General features: G+C 39.4%; 1 protein-coding gene across 1 annotated transcript in view; it reads left to right on the top strand.

The window, feature by feature from the left end:
* SEPTIN8 (septin 8) overlaps window positions 1-4,433 on the top strand; it is a 62,625-nt gene extending 58,192 nt beyond the window's left edge. The window contains exon 10 of the mRNA XM_039485850.1: window positions 1,414-4,433. Coding sequence (XP_039341784.1) covers window positions 1,414-1,417 — 4 coding nt within the window. The 3' untranslated portion in view covers window positions 1,418-4,433. The remainder of the gene's footprint in view (window positions 1-1,413) is intronic.
* The last annotated feature ends 9,005 nt before the right edge of the window (window positions 4,434-13,438 follow it).

The raw sequence follows: 13,438 nt of genomic DNA, 5'->3' as shown, positions 1-13,438 counted from the left end.
GGGTCGGTTTGATGAGTTTCCTGACTTAAGGAAATGTTGGGAAAAACATTTTGAAACCGTTGAAACATCCCCTTTTGACGTTATTTAAATGAAAAGTTTTTTGGGTCAAAATGACTTTTCCTTTCAAAATTTAACTTAATTTATGCTAAACAGGTTTTTTTTTAAAAAGAAAAAAAGTTGAAATGAAATGTTTTGATTGACCCAAACAAAAACAATTTTTTTTATTTGTCAGTTCATTAAAATTTGTGATTGATTTTTTTTTTCCATCCTGATTTGGGATGGGAAAAATTTTCAGGATCTCCTGGAATGGAAAAAACAGTGTCCTGCCCAGCCCAAGTTATAATATGCTTAGTAGTAAACTAAGCAAACTTTTCCCAAGAGGACTAGGAGATTTAGCCACACAAGGCCCACTGAAATTAATGGAAGCTGTGTGTTTAAATGCCTGATTATCCAGTGTCTTTAATTTGGGCTGTTTCACCAAAAGCTCAACTAGCAAAGTGCTGGAATCCTGATAGCTTTTACCTGTGCAAACAGTGACCTCTGGTGGATACTACTGAAAACATGTTTTGATGCCTCTTCCTGATTGTGCTGTTGGGTTGTGTGTGGAACACTTCAGTCAGGCTGACACTCTATAAAGCTGACTCTGTAGTTAGTACAGAGCACTATCACATAAGAGACCTGGGTTGGATTTGCGGAGTCTGGATTCCTGCTCTCTTAACTGGCAAAGGCTGACGGTCCAGTTCTGTTATGCTGCACTTGTGCAGTCATTTACACCAGTGAAAAGAGAGAGTGAAATGCCACCAACTCATAATGGTAGTGTTTTACACTCACCGACTACCCAAGGTGCAGGCATTGGGAAATCAGGACCCGAGAATGCCACAACGGTAGCCCTGAAGGATGCTTCCTCAGCCCATTTGGTGGATATAGGAGTGGCATCTGAACAGAGGACCATCCGCCCGTTCTTGAACAGATAGATATTCTGTGGGCCTCTGGGAGTGGGAGATAAGTAAGCCCAGGGAGAAGGAATGGGGGAGACAGAGTAGGAATCTTTGGCAGAAATGCTTTACCAATTCTGTTTCATTGAAGTTCTTGTAAGATGGCTCATTAAATCTGACATTTGGTTTTAAATTTTGATAGAGTTAATTTTTTTTCATAGCTTTGATTAGTAAAATCAGGAATCGGGGATTAAGGATTGCAGATAACCAGATAAAATGTTTCAACGGGGAGGTTGGCCTTCACAAATGCAATTGTTAACCAGATTATGCTTTCACACCACCTTTAGTTTAGGACGCAGTTAGCGAGTCCTGAAATGCCAGGTCTGTGGTCTCTCTTCTTCATTGTATATGTCTTCACTTTTGTTTAATTTCCATAACATTAATCCATGCTGTTTTTGTTTGTTTTTGTTTCTTTCAGTTAATCGCACACAGGCCAAGAGTGGACTTTGTACTTTCATGTGTTAAGTTGCTTGAGTTTCCTACCTTGTGTTACTTCTGTCATAACATTGTGTGAGTGGACCAAAGTGAAAGAGAAAATGAGCCTCTTCAGTGTTTACAGTGTAACAATTTATTGTTATCTGTACAGGACTTATGAATAGTTTTTTAAGGAAGTAAAGGTCATACTGTGTAAATTTTCTGACACAAAGTCAACTAATCCTGAAAATGAGCAGGCTTGTTTTGTTTCAGACCTGATGGGCAAACATCCACTTGTAAAGTGACCATAATTGTTTTATCAGAATTAATGTTACTAATTGATAGTTACTTTACAGATTACATTAATTTTTAATGCTTAATGGGACTCCTGATTTGATTTTTTTTCTACAGTTGTTATAAGTAGTGTGAAGAACACACTTTTATTTTTCTAAGAAAAGTCACAACTTGAATAAGTTTAGAATTGAAAAAAACACTTTGAATTTCCTAACAGGGCCTGAGTGCTCTAGGCTGAGTAACCTACTCTCAGGTCATTTAGAAAAAAACACCCTAATTTCTCTAAACACTTTGTGCCGTGCATAATATAAAGAGAGTGGCAACACAAGTCCTACGACAACGTTTTGATTTTTCTTTACTGCTAACATGGAACATTTAAATAGGAAGATTTTCCTTTCCTTAGGGTTTGTTATATTATGTGGAACGATGGAATTTTTGTAACTCCACTTGTAACTTAACCCCAGTGTGTTTTGCTGTCAAGATGTTTGATCATTCATCTTGAACTTTTAAATTGTTTCCAGTGTAAAAAAATGTACCCATAAACAGATGTGTAATGAATACAAGTAGCCTGATCCTAAGCAGGGCTACATACCCCCAAGCCCAATTAGTCCCCTCCTCTCACAATTTTTTTTCTTTAACACTGTTTTGATAGTTGGAAACCATTGTTTAGCCCACAGGGCTGTATAGGGAACAATACTATTTCAGGCAGTGGCCAGGGGCCCCACCCTTTGCATGATGTAGGCAAGGCAATTGGTGAATATGGGTGTGTTAGGTAGATTGTACCTTTTTCATTTAGACATGGTTGTCTTCGCTAAAAATAGGTAGACTCAAAAATTTCATCAGATACTGGTCTAAAAGACGACAAATATTTGATACTAGCTCCCACTTAGTGCCTTTAGAGTTTTGGTTAACTGGTTCAGCAAACACTGGCGAATTAGGTGTTGATTGTGAGCATGTCCATTTTATTTAGCATTTATTTCTTCTAATCATTTTTAGAGATCTCTTAGTCTTTAAACAAACATGCTGGCAAATTCCTCATTTGACTTTTAAATAATGGTGTTATAGCCTTGTAAGCTGAGCCTTTAGCAGGTCTGTTCAGAGGTAGCATTTAGCTGTATTGTATACTGAGGTTCTTCAACTTGCATATCCTGATAAAGCAGCTTTTTTAATACATGCTCAGGTGTTGAAATATTTTCTTACAGATGTTGGCCTTTTATATGAATATATTGAAAATCATGTCACAGTATTACTTGATATTTGTAAGTAAGAACCTCATGAAAATTATACAGGTACTTTTAAAGACAGGCCATTTTAAAAAGAAAGAGAGTTAATAGTGAGTATTAACACTTATTCAGGACCTTGCTGAGATCTGACCATTTAATTTTAAGGCTGTGCCTCTTTAAACTAAATATATTGTAAAGAATAACTGTCAAATGTTGAGGGTTAATATGTGTTTTAGAATAGATGCTCAAAGAATATAGCATATTGTTACATACACGACAATCCTAGCACATGATTGGCGGAAAATAGTCATGTGGCAAATTAGTAGCAAATCATGGTATTCTTACTCATGTGAGAAGTTCCATAAAGATCAGTGGACTAATCACATGAGTAAAGCAATAGCTTCTGGTTTATATTATTTTACCTTCTCAAAGGCCAACAGTACTGAGAGTTGGAATAAAGTTAACTAATTAGATCACACATGCAAATGAATGCATTATGATTGGATTTCAGTCAGTAGTTTTCTCCTGATCTCATGCTGCAGCCAACAAGATCATCTATGCAAATATTTTCTTCCTGATTGGCTCATCAGCGATCAGAATACTTTTATTCCTAGAGCTGTAACTATTGTTTCCTTAGTATGTTAGTTAAAAATAATAATAATAATGATAAAAATAAAAGCTTAATATCTGTGGCCATAAGAGAGATTTCCAGATATTTCTGAAGACATTCAGAATGTATGTAACGATATATTAATTATTATTATTACATATACATTGACTTCATGTTGTGGTAAACATCCTTGTCCTTTTAGTTAAATACTGACCTCAACTTCCCTTGGTCATTATTAACCTCTTGAATTGATAGACCATAATATTCTCCCCCAACAGAAGTCAATATATGCTTCTTCTTTTGTTAGTACTTGATTTTTCATTTTTGCCTGAGACCAAATTTAAATGTTTGGTGCATTAAGCTAGTTATGTACTTGCTTTTTATTTAACAAGTTATCAATATAATGTGACACTAATCTCACTCCAAGCTGAAGATTTACCTCTTGTGTTGTAGGCTAGAAGAAAATAAAGATTGTTTCAGAAATTATATTCGAAATGAGCAATCCAATTAGAATATTTTTCCTGGTTATTTTTTTTAACATACATCTCTAAAATGTTGGCATTAATGGAAAAGTTATCCATTTTCTGTCATTTAAACACCCATTACCATGTATTGTTTCTGCTTTTTAAGTTAAAATGTATTTTGGATGTCTCTAAATTTTATAAACTTTTTATGTGTGCATGGAGCAGATTCTACACAGAAGTGGGTACTGAGTTTTTTTGTTTTTAATTTGGCAAGAATATGGAGACATTTGTGGAACTGCTCCTTTGTAAAGTTAACATGCTTCTCAGAAAGTGTTGCATTCATTCACGTTGTCATTCATACTGTTTTTTGACTTTCAATTCTTTCTGTTCACTTTGTACTTATTTCTTTTATTAAATCTCACATTTATTTTGAGTTTTGTGGTGTCATTTATTTGACAGTACTTTTCTAAAACTTCAGTCCTCTAATAGCATCCTAATGAAATAACAGAGTAATTATTGCAAGCTGACCCAAATACAGTATTTGTTTTCTGTTATGACTTTGAATCATAGAATATCAGGGTTGGAAGAGACCTCATCTAGTCCAACCCCTGCTCAAAGCAGGACCAATCCGCAGACAGATTTTTACCCCAGTTTCTTAAATGGCCACAAGGATTGAACTCACAACCCTGGGTTTAGCCGGCCAGTGCTCAAACCACTGAGCTCCCTCCCCTCCTGAATTGGGCTCTTGATGAAATAAAAATAACTAACTAGTAAATGTATCATATGGTGTACAAAAAGATGCTTTTCTATCTTGGGGAAAATTCTTAAGTATTAACTTAAGTTTCTCTCCTGTTAGGCAAATGATGCTTTTCAAGATGTTTATAAGCAGTCTTTCACTGTGTAATTCTCTAAGAATAGATCTATCAGATGTTTCTCTGATATAAAGTTGGCCAGACTCTCACTACAGGATCTCCATGAAAAGGTGGGGGATCTAGTCTTCTTCTGAACACTTCCTCTCAATGTTAATGGAAGCTACATACATTTATGCAGGGGCACAACGTGCCCTTAGTTCACTCAGCAACCCTAGAAAACAAATGCACAAAATTATTTTGGAGAGACTTGCTAATTAAAAATCTAACTGGAGTCCGTTTCTGAATGCATCTTCCATGGGGCCCTGCTAACTCTTAAATCAAGTATAACTTGAGGAATTAGTGTCTCGGTCTGTTTGGCCTAAGCTACTGGACTCAGAAATTACAGTTGCACTTAATAAGTAACAACCTTAATTCCAGCCTCAGGCAGAATTTGACCTTAACATGCCACACTTGCTCCAGTTGTGTTCTTGGCCAAAGCTGTCCTGACCTTTAAAAATAACAAGTGTTCCATAATAGTTGGTGCTTTGGGGATTTGAATAGATATGAGTGAAAGAAGGAAGGCATGTGCTGTGTGCAGATGACCATTGACCAACCTTTGATGGCCTTGATGATACTATTGCAACCCGGCCTGGGAGCCCAGCCTGGATCACAGAGTTAGGAATTGTTAAGTGTTGGAGTTATTAGATGAATACACTTCCCACAGAATCCCAAACAGCAAATGTGACTTAATCACATCCTAAACTGGAATTTAAAGAAACTTTGGCCTATAAAGTCTCTGTGTAAAGAGGGTGATGGAAGAGTGTACATAGTTCTTTAGTAGCTGCACTGGTAATAATTAACGGTGAACACTTTGTGACCTGGTAAAATAGTTCTCAGGGTGGCTTCTCTCTCTCCCACAGAAGTAACCTTTATAATAATAATTTGCATTTCTGTACCATTTTCGAAAGATCTCAAAGCTTTTTTTATAAACATTAGTGAATGTTAAGCCTCACTACACCCAGATGAGGTAAGTATTATCTGCAGTTTACAGATGGGGAAGATAGAAAACAAGAGATCAAACAACTGGTCCCTGGGTCACTCAGCAAACCTATATCTGGCTCTGCAGCAAAACCCAGATTTCTTGCCTCCTAGTTCTGTGATATTTAAGAGGGAGGATTGTGTAGTGGTTAAGTGTATAGAGTCTCTAAGGCACAGACAGGTTTGGCCTCTTGGCACTTAATCTTAGAAAATTGTTTTTTCATTGAACTAGCTAGTCTCCAGAGGTCCTCCATTATGGTTAAACGAGTACAAGGGAGACGGGCTCCACTTTCCTTCTGTCTCTGTGGAATATCTTTATTTTAGAGATTTTTTTTCAGTGTGATGATGGTCACATTTCTCCAGCATTCCCAGTTGATTTAAAAATCCCAGTTCCAACATGAAATCTTCCGCAAATACGTCACTGTTCAAGTCAGGTGTGCCTTGTGCATGCCTAGTGCTGCATGTTACCAGCCTATGTGCAACTGTAGGTTTTGTGCTACTTTGATCTTTTGTGCTCTCTACATTTGATGCAATTTACCTGCAACTTAAATATTGACTCTCTCTTGTTCTTTCTGTAGCTTTTTTAGTCTTCCCAGTGCCTGCTCCATAACATCAGGAAGACATGTTAATTAGAAGATTTATTAAGGCCAAAACATCTCATGCAGAAGAAATTAATTGGTGCTTTCACCTTTATGCTTGCAATATATTGCACAGAAGAGAGTATATAGCAAGGACTAAGACATACTGTATCTTTTGATTTGGACAAGTTCTCTTGAACAGGTTTCTTGATAAATGAAATCTAAGATACTCACTAAAAGATAAATTGCTAATTACGGCTAATGCATGACGTGCACTAAAACCAAGATACTAATCATCTCTGGGTTAAGAACCCATACAAAGTAGTCATAAGCATTTACGCTGTTAAAGTTTCCAAGTAGCAGAGGAACCGACTTGGTGTGTTAGCATGAATCGGATTTTCAGCTTGCTGCTTAAGCAGCCATTGTACAGTAATGGGATTTTGATTTGTTCCTCTTAATTTGATTTTTCGATTGTAATTAGAGAACTTTCTAATGTCCTTAACATATCAGCCGGATTCTAATATTTCTTAGCAATAACTACTTTGTATAGTTTTTTTTAATGTAGCTTATCAGTGAAAACTTTTATAGCCAAAAGAATCCCTTTATTTGTTCAATTTCCCCAATGATAACACATGTGCCTCATATTTAAAAATCCTCTCCTAAAACTTCCTCTGTCCCCAATTTCTGTGCTTGCACCCGATTCTTCAGTTCCAGGTAATATTGGATTGCAATTCCAGAATCCTTCTCTATCTGCAAATAATCTGTTGATGTGTTAAGTGATAATGGAACCATTTTAAAGGACAACTAAATGTAATTACAGTAGTTAATGACGGGGATTCGTTTTCTGCGCTAGGGCCTAAAGCTAGAAATCTGAAAAATGTAGGGTTCAGGATTGTAGGTTATATGTTTCTGCCAGAGGACCACTTCCCCTAAAAGCAAATACTGTTAAAAGACTACACTTTCTCTGCACCAAACCAAATGTATAGAAATACGCAGAAGCCCATTTTTTATTTTTGTTTAAAAACAGGCATAAACTAGTTACAGGAATAATCTTCACTGCACCAAAGGTAGGTTTAATAAAAAGCTGAATTGTGAAATGAATATATACTTTAAAAGTGTACTTTCTAGTAAACCTAAATATGTTCAGTGGAAAAAATGAAGCCATGTGTCCCGATTCATAACCTTAGCCATAAATCTAGTTCCCTTTACCCTGTTTCTCTCTTTCAAAATAGATAAGAATAAAAACCTGATAGAAGCAGAGTCGGGGCTAATAGGGAGCTGGTTACAGCTCCCTGATTCTCTCTCTCTCTCTCTCTCTCTCTGGGGTGCAGGTTTTCAGCAACATTGGTGCTGCTGTAAACTTTCCTAGCTATACACCAGATGGAGATAGCCAGAGCACATCCTGTTCTGGCCACTATCCCTGCCCCAACATGTGCCTTGCAGTAGGCCTGTGAGGAGGTGGGGGCAGCAGCTAGCTATGCTGGCCACGTGTCTGCTGGGGGCTCCCTTCATCTGAGGGCAGACCCTGGCAGGTGTCTCGAGGGAGGTTTCTACTGTCTTTGTAGCGCTTGAATGGTGCAAAGAGCCAAGTGGAGCCAGTGAGCTGGCCCACAGGATGGAAAGAAACGTAGCTTTCTGTGATCGCCACAATGTGCCAAATCTTGGAGTCTGTCACGAAGCGCCCATTGAACAGAATGGGCCCAGAATTTGGATGAATGAGCAAACGTGTGTGTGCATATTGAGACGGGTAGTGCGTGTGTGCTGCCTGCTCCAGAGAGGGCTCAGAGTTCTCGTTGTCACAACATGCACGGAATGCTCCCATCACCAGAGCCTTGGTGCCTTTTACATACACTCGATCACAGAGATACATTTACTGAAAGTCCCAGGCACACACCCTGCGACTCCCCAGCAATGACCAAAGCAAACTCCCTGAGGTACCAGATCCTGGGCAGTACCTGCTGGGAGACTTACTGTAAGGTGAATCTCAACTCCTACAATCAGTAAAGAACAAGAAGGAAAAAACCTTAGGCGAGTGCATGCCTCTTGCATTGCCCGCCATTGTCTGCTCCTGCTCACGTAAGTCAATAGCAAAATGCCCATGCATGCCAATGGGAGTGGGATTGGGGCCAAGAAGAGGCCAGGTTCTGAGTATTTATTTATTTTTCACTGATGGTGAATTCAGAGCTGGCAGCCTGCCTAAGATTGTCCCCCTCACTGTCTCCTTTGGGTCCTACCCTGGGGGTGACAGTCTGTGTCCCTGCCTCCAACGGAACAAGTTTTACCTGGCCTTTTACTATATTTTAAATATAAGTGGATGGGTTGTTGGTTTTTTAAGACAGACTAACTCCATAGACAAGTCTTGAAATAAAGATGGCGCTCTTGCAAAGGTAGATTAATCCTGATAGTCTCCTAGCTGGACAGATGGATTGAAAGTTGAATACTATCGAAAAGTCTGTGTAATTCTTGCTGGGAGGCCATGACTACATCTTTCAAGAAGAAGAAAGCAGTTATAATAACCACAAGCCTAGCAGAGAAAAAGACTATGGGAGACCTGCTGAAAACTCCTAGAGGGTGCTGCAGTACCAAAAGCAGACGATGAAGGGTCCTCTTCTGCATTGTTAGAATACAGAACATTGAACCATGTGCACCATTACGTTACTGAACTAAAAAGCAGTGAAGACAGGTTAAAAAGAATTGCATAGACAAGCCAACAAAACTAATCTAAAACTGATGTAGAAGGAAACATTTTATATAAAATATAATTACTGTATGGAACGTGCTGTCTATTAAGACAAAAGAGCGTAGTAGGGTTCAAAAAAGGATTAGGCGTTTATATGATATTGTCAATTACACTAAGTAGGGTAAAATTTATAAGTAATATCAACCATGCTTCAAAACATAAGCCAACCACTAACTCTGTGGCGTTTGGAAGAAGACTGTTTCCACAGGTACGTTGCTGCATAATTTTCTACTTTGAGGTTTTTCATCTTCTCTTGAAGCATTGGTATTGGTCACAGCTGTAGACGGGATATGGGACTAAATGTTATGACTGTTCTTATGTTACTGTTATTAAAGGGGAGAAGTATTAACCCATTGTAGCCATGTACTTTTGCTTCAAGTTTCAGCACATCTGTTCCTCTCAGAAACCTGTGTAAGGGCAAAAGAATTTTGAATCTCAAATCTTTCTTCTTTATTGCTCTGCTTCTGGATCTCTTCTTGGTCTGACCACAGGAGTTTCCAAATATGTGTAACTGTAAATTACCTTCTCTTTTAGATTATCTGCACAACGTGTGCAGCAAGTAGTGATCAAAGGTTGGAATATTATATGAAATGCCCTTATGCTAGTGGATACAGGTCCATAGCAACGCTTCTTTACATTTAGATCTGATTGTTTGTAATATACTATATTAACTGTGGTATACAGCCAATCTCTGTGGCACACATTTAATGAAGGAGAAACATGACCACATTGATGGGAAACTATTTCACTCTGTATGCATGTGCTTTATGTTCAGTTCATGTTCTGATTCTGATTCAGAATCTCAAGCTGCTTGGAAGGCAACAGTATCTGAAGGATTTATCAGAAAACAGCTTACAGGCTAACCAGTCCCACAAATTACTTATAGTAGATGATTTCCTATGTTATGGCACCTCTGTGTAAAAGGTACTTTTTACTGTATGTTCTGGTGTGCGGGAGGTCACCAGGGTAAGGCAAGAGGCAAAGATGACCCCATCTATGATAGTTGATGTTGATTATCCAGGATTTTAATTGACCACCAGGCTGTCTTGGCATAGGTACTGCCCATATCCGTCACTGTGGAGCTCACTTAGAACTGTCCAGATACACTTTGGACAGTTACTTGTTTTTAACTGATGTGGAGGTGTGCATATTTGAATATTTTAGTATTTAAAAAAAAAAAACTTTTCCTAATACAAGAAATTTCAGAATTAAATGAGATACCTAATGCAAAAATCAGCTTAGAAAAGTTTGCGATAGGCATTTATCAGACCTTCAGACGCTGACCTATTTTGCAGTGTGCAGAAGTTGGGACGTGTCATTAGTTGTGCATTGAAGGCTTACAACAAAAACAAACCTCACCCCTCCAGTTGAATGCTATCCTTGTTATGCTTCCTGCTTTCTCAATCTGCTGGAGAACGGCCATGGTTTAGTTCTTAGGGCTTGTCTACACTGCGATGTTGTCGACAAAACTTTTGTCTTTCATGAGTACTTAAAAAAGCCCCCCTACCCCCGCAAAAGACAAAAGTTTTGCCGATGCAAGTGGTAGTGCGAATGCAGCTTTGTCGGCAGGAGTGCCGCTCACGAGGTGGAAGTATTTTGTCGGCAAAATACCGACAGCGTTTACACATGCTGACTTTTAGTGACAAGGCTGTGTCGCTTGTCGCTAATAGCTGTTTAGTGTAGAGAAGCCCTTAGTGTGCCATTAAATGCTGTTTCACACCAGGACAAATTGCCTGCTAAATACACCATTCAAAAGAAGAGGGTGTGTCCACAGGACTGAAAAACTCCATTCTGTCTGTCTCCCAAGACCAGGTGGAAACAGGACCTTTCTGATCACACAGTGAAAGTGTTATTGGCTCATTTTCCCATATGACTCAGTTGTTGTGGTTTGATGTTAGCTGAGGGATTGAACCTTAATGTGAATGACCAGTGGCCAAGCTCATCCCACAATGATGCATTAATGTCTGGGTGTGAATGGAAAGCAGCTCAGTTTCCAAAATCCCAAACTGCCTTTCCCTTGTCCAGGGCAGGATAAAGCTGCCGAGCCGTGGTTTGAACGTTTGAAGGAGGCTAAATCCAAAATAATTTGTGTTTTGCTCAGACTTGAGGGGTGAGAGTGGACCCAAGCCTTTTCACCTTACTGGACAAGGTGCTCTGTCTTGCTGAGCTATGTTGCTCTTTGGGAATATTCTTTAATTAGTCTCTGGCATTTCTTTACGAGGACTGTCAATGTGGAAACCCAGGCTAGGCCACCCATATAGACTATCAGCAAAGGGATCCAGAATCAACCGTGGTATACTTCTCCCCCCCCATCCACCCTCCCCCAAATTCTCCGTTTCCCTAATTACTGAATTAGGTGTAATAACACGCCTAAGGGCTCAGGAAGAGTTTTTTCCACCACCAAAACTTCACCCTGTATTAAAATATAGAGAAAAAACCCCTGAAGCCAGGTTCTGCTCTGTTATCCCAGTGTAAATCAGGAGTAACTCTGCTGAAGTCAATAGAGCTGCAGGGGTGTAGGAGAGAAGAAAGCCAGGCCCTTCTCTCATATGAGATGTTGCGATAATATTCTGCATCCAGATCTCTCCTGGTGTGACACATTGGCATAGGAGAACATTCCACTAAAGAACAAACCACTCCCTCCACAAACGACTGTCATTAATTATGATCCTCACAGCGTTCCGTGAGATAGAGAAATCAGTATTTTATCCCCATCTCCCAAATAAGGAAACAGACACAAAAGTTCAGTAACTTTCCCAAGATCACACGGTCGGTCAGTCAGTAGCAGAGCCAGGATTAGACATGAGGCGTTCCTGATTCTCTGTCCTATGCTCAGTCTTCTAGCCCAAGCTGCTTCTCTGCTAGAAACATGTGTTACTGGCTGGTTTTGGTTAGCAGAAGCTTTGATAGTCTTGGGTAAGCACCACTGAATATACATTTTCCCCATAGGTTATGAGAGACCTATGCCTGGCTTTACACAGGTATAAATATGCACACGCCAAGCCTCTGGCAAAATAGTGGTCCTGCCAAAACCAGCTCTAACCACACCAGGCCTTCACAAGCCAGTGCAAAGCTGGCTGAATCGGTACAACTCTGCCCAGGAGCAATGGCAGGTAGAACCTCTATAATAAAGTGTTTCTTTAATCTGATAATGATACACAACAGTTTAGCCATAGCTGCTATTGCCGCAATGACTTGGCAACGGAATACACTGATGTCCTTCATAATGCTGTGAAGAGAGACCAGTGCAAATCTTGCTTGGAATGAGAGTAACCTGTGATTGATGTGGACTTGTACCAAAAAAAAAAAGGGGGGGGGGAGGGTGGCAAAAGGAAAATACTGATCCATGAAATTGAACTTGGCAACATGATTCTAAATTCTGGTATTACTGATCCTTAGGATGCTTGACTAAACGGTATACACAACCTTCCCATGCTGATTAGTTGCTCAGTCAATAAGGGAAGCAGTGCTAACAAGCCCAGGCTGTATTCTCTTACAGGTGTGGAAATTTACATGCATCGCATAACACCAAAGATAATACTGTCTTCCTTAGAGCTCGGGTCAGACCATTGCAGCAGCTCTTCTGTCCTTAAAAGAACAGGAAGTATGTCTGAGTGATATATCGTGGAGTTTTACAAGTTCTAATGGATGACCTTTACGTAGATAATATAGCCGTGGCTAGCTGACAAGTGACATTTTGTTTCTGTTGAGGCTGCACAGAAGTCTAAAAAGTACATTTATGATACAGCTGTAACATTAGAATAGTGTTTGAGAGGTGATGCATGCTCCCAAAGGTACAGAGCTGCCAGAATACCTTTGTTGCAATGGGCACTCTTTGTAGATTTTGCTGTTCACTTTTAGTGTCAAGTCATGTTCCTAATTTGGGAAATGGTGACATCTCTGAATAGGTTTTTCAGTGTGAGTTTGCCTTTTAGAATGAAGAAACCGTATACAAAGTGGGATAAGTGCCGTGGACCAGAATACAAAGAGGTTAAAATTTGGCTTTGTTCAGTAGTGTAGGATGAATTGTGCAGCGAGCGGCAGGAAACTACCCATAAGCTCAAAGCTAGACAGGAGGGCAGATGTGCAATGTGTCTGAGTGTTTTAGGCCCAGTTACAGCTGTGCCACTGCTACTGAGGATGCATAAGAAACAGCATAGAAAATGAAATGGCCCTGGGACCAAATTGTCCCTTGACAAACACCCCCTCAACCCTGTTGCCTTTAAGGGGA

This window comes from Mauremys reevesii, linkage group 8 (assembly GCF_016161935.1).
Source record: "Mauremys reevesii isolate NIE-2019 linkage group 8, ASM1616193v1, whole genome shotgun sequence".
Classification (NCBI taxonomy): Eukaryota; Metazoa; Chordata; order Testudines; family Geoemydidae; genus Mauremys; species Mauremys reevesii.
The sequence above is the reverse complement of the archived record's forward strand: the minus strand, read 5'-3'. Positions and strand labels throughout refer to the sequence as shown.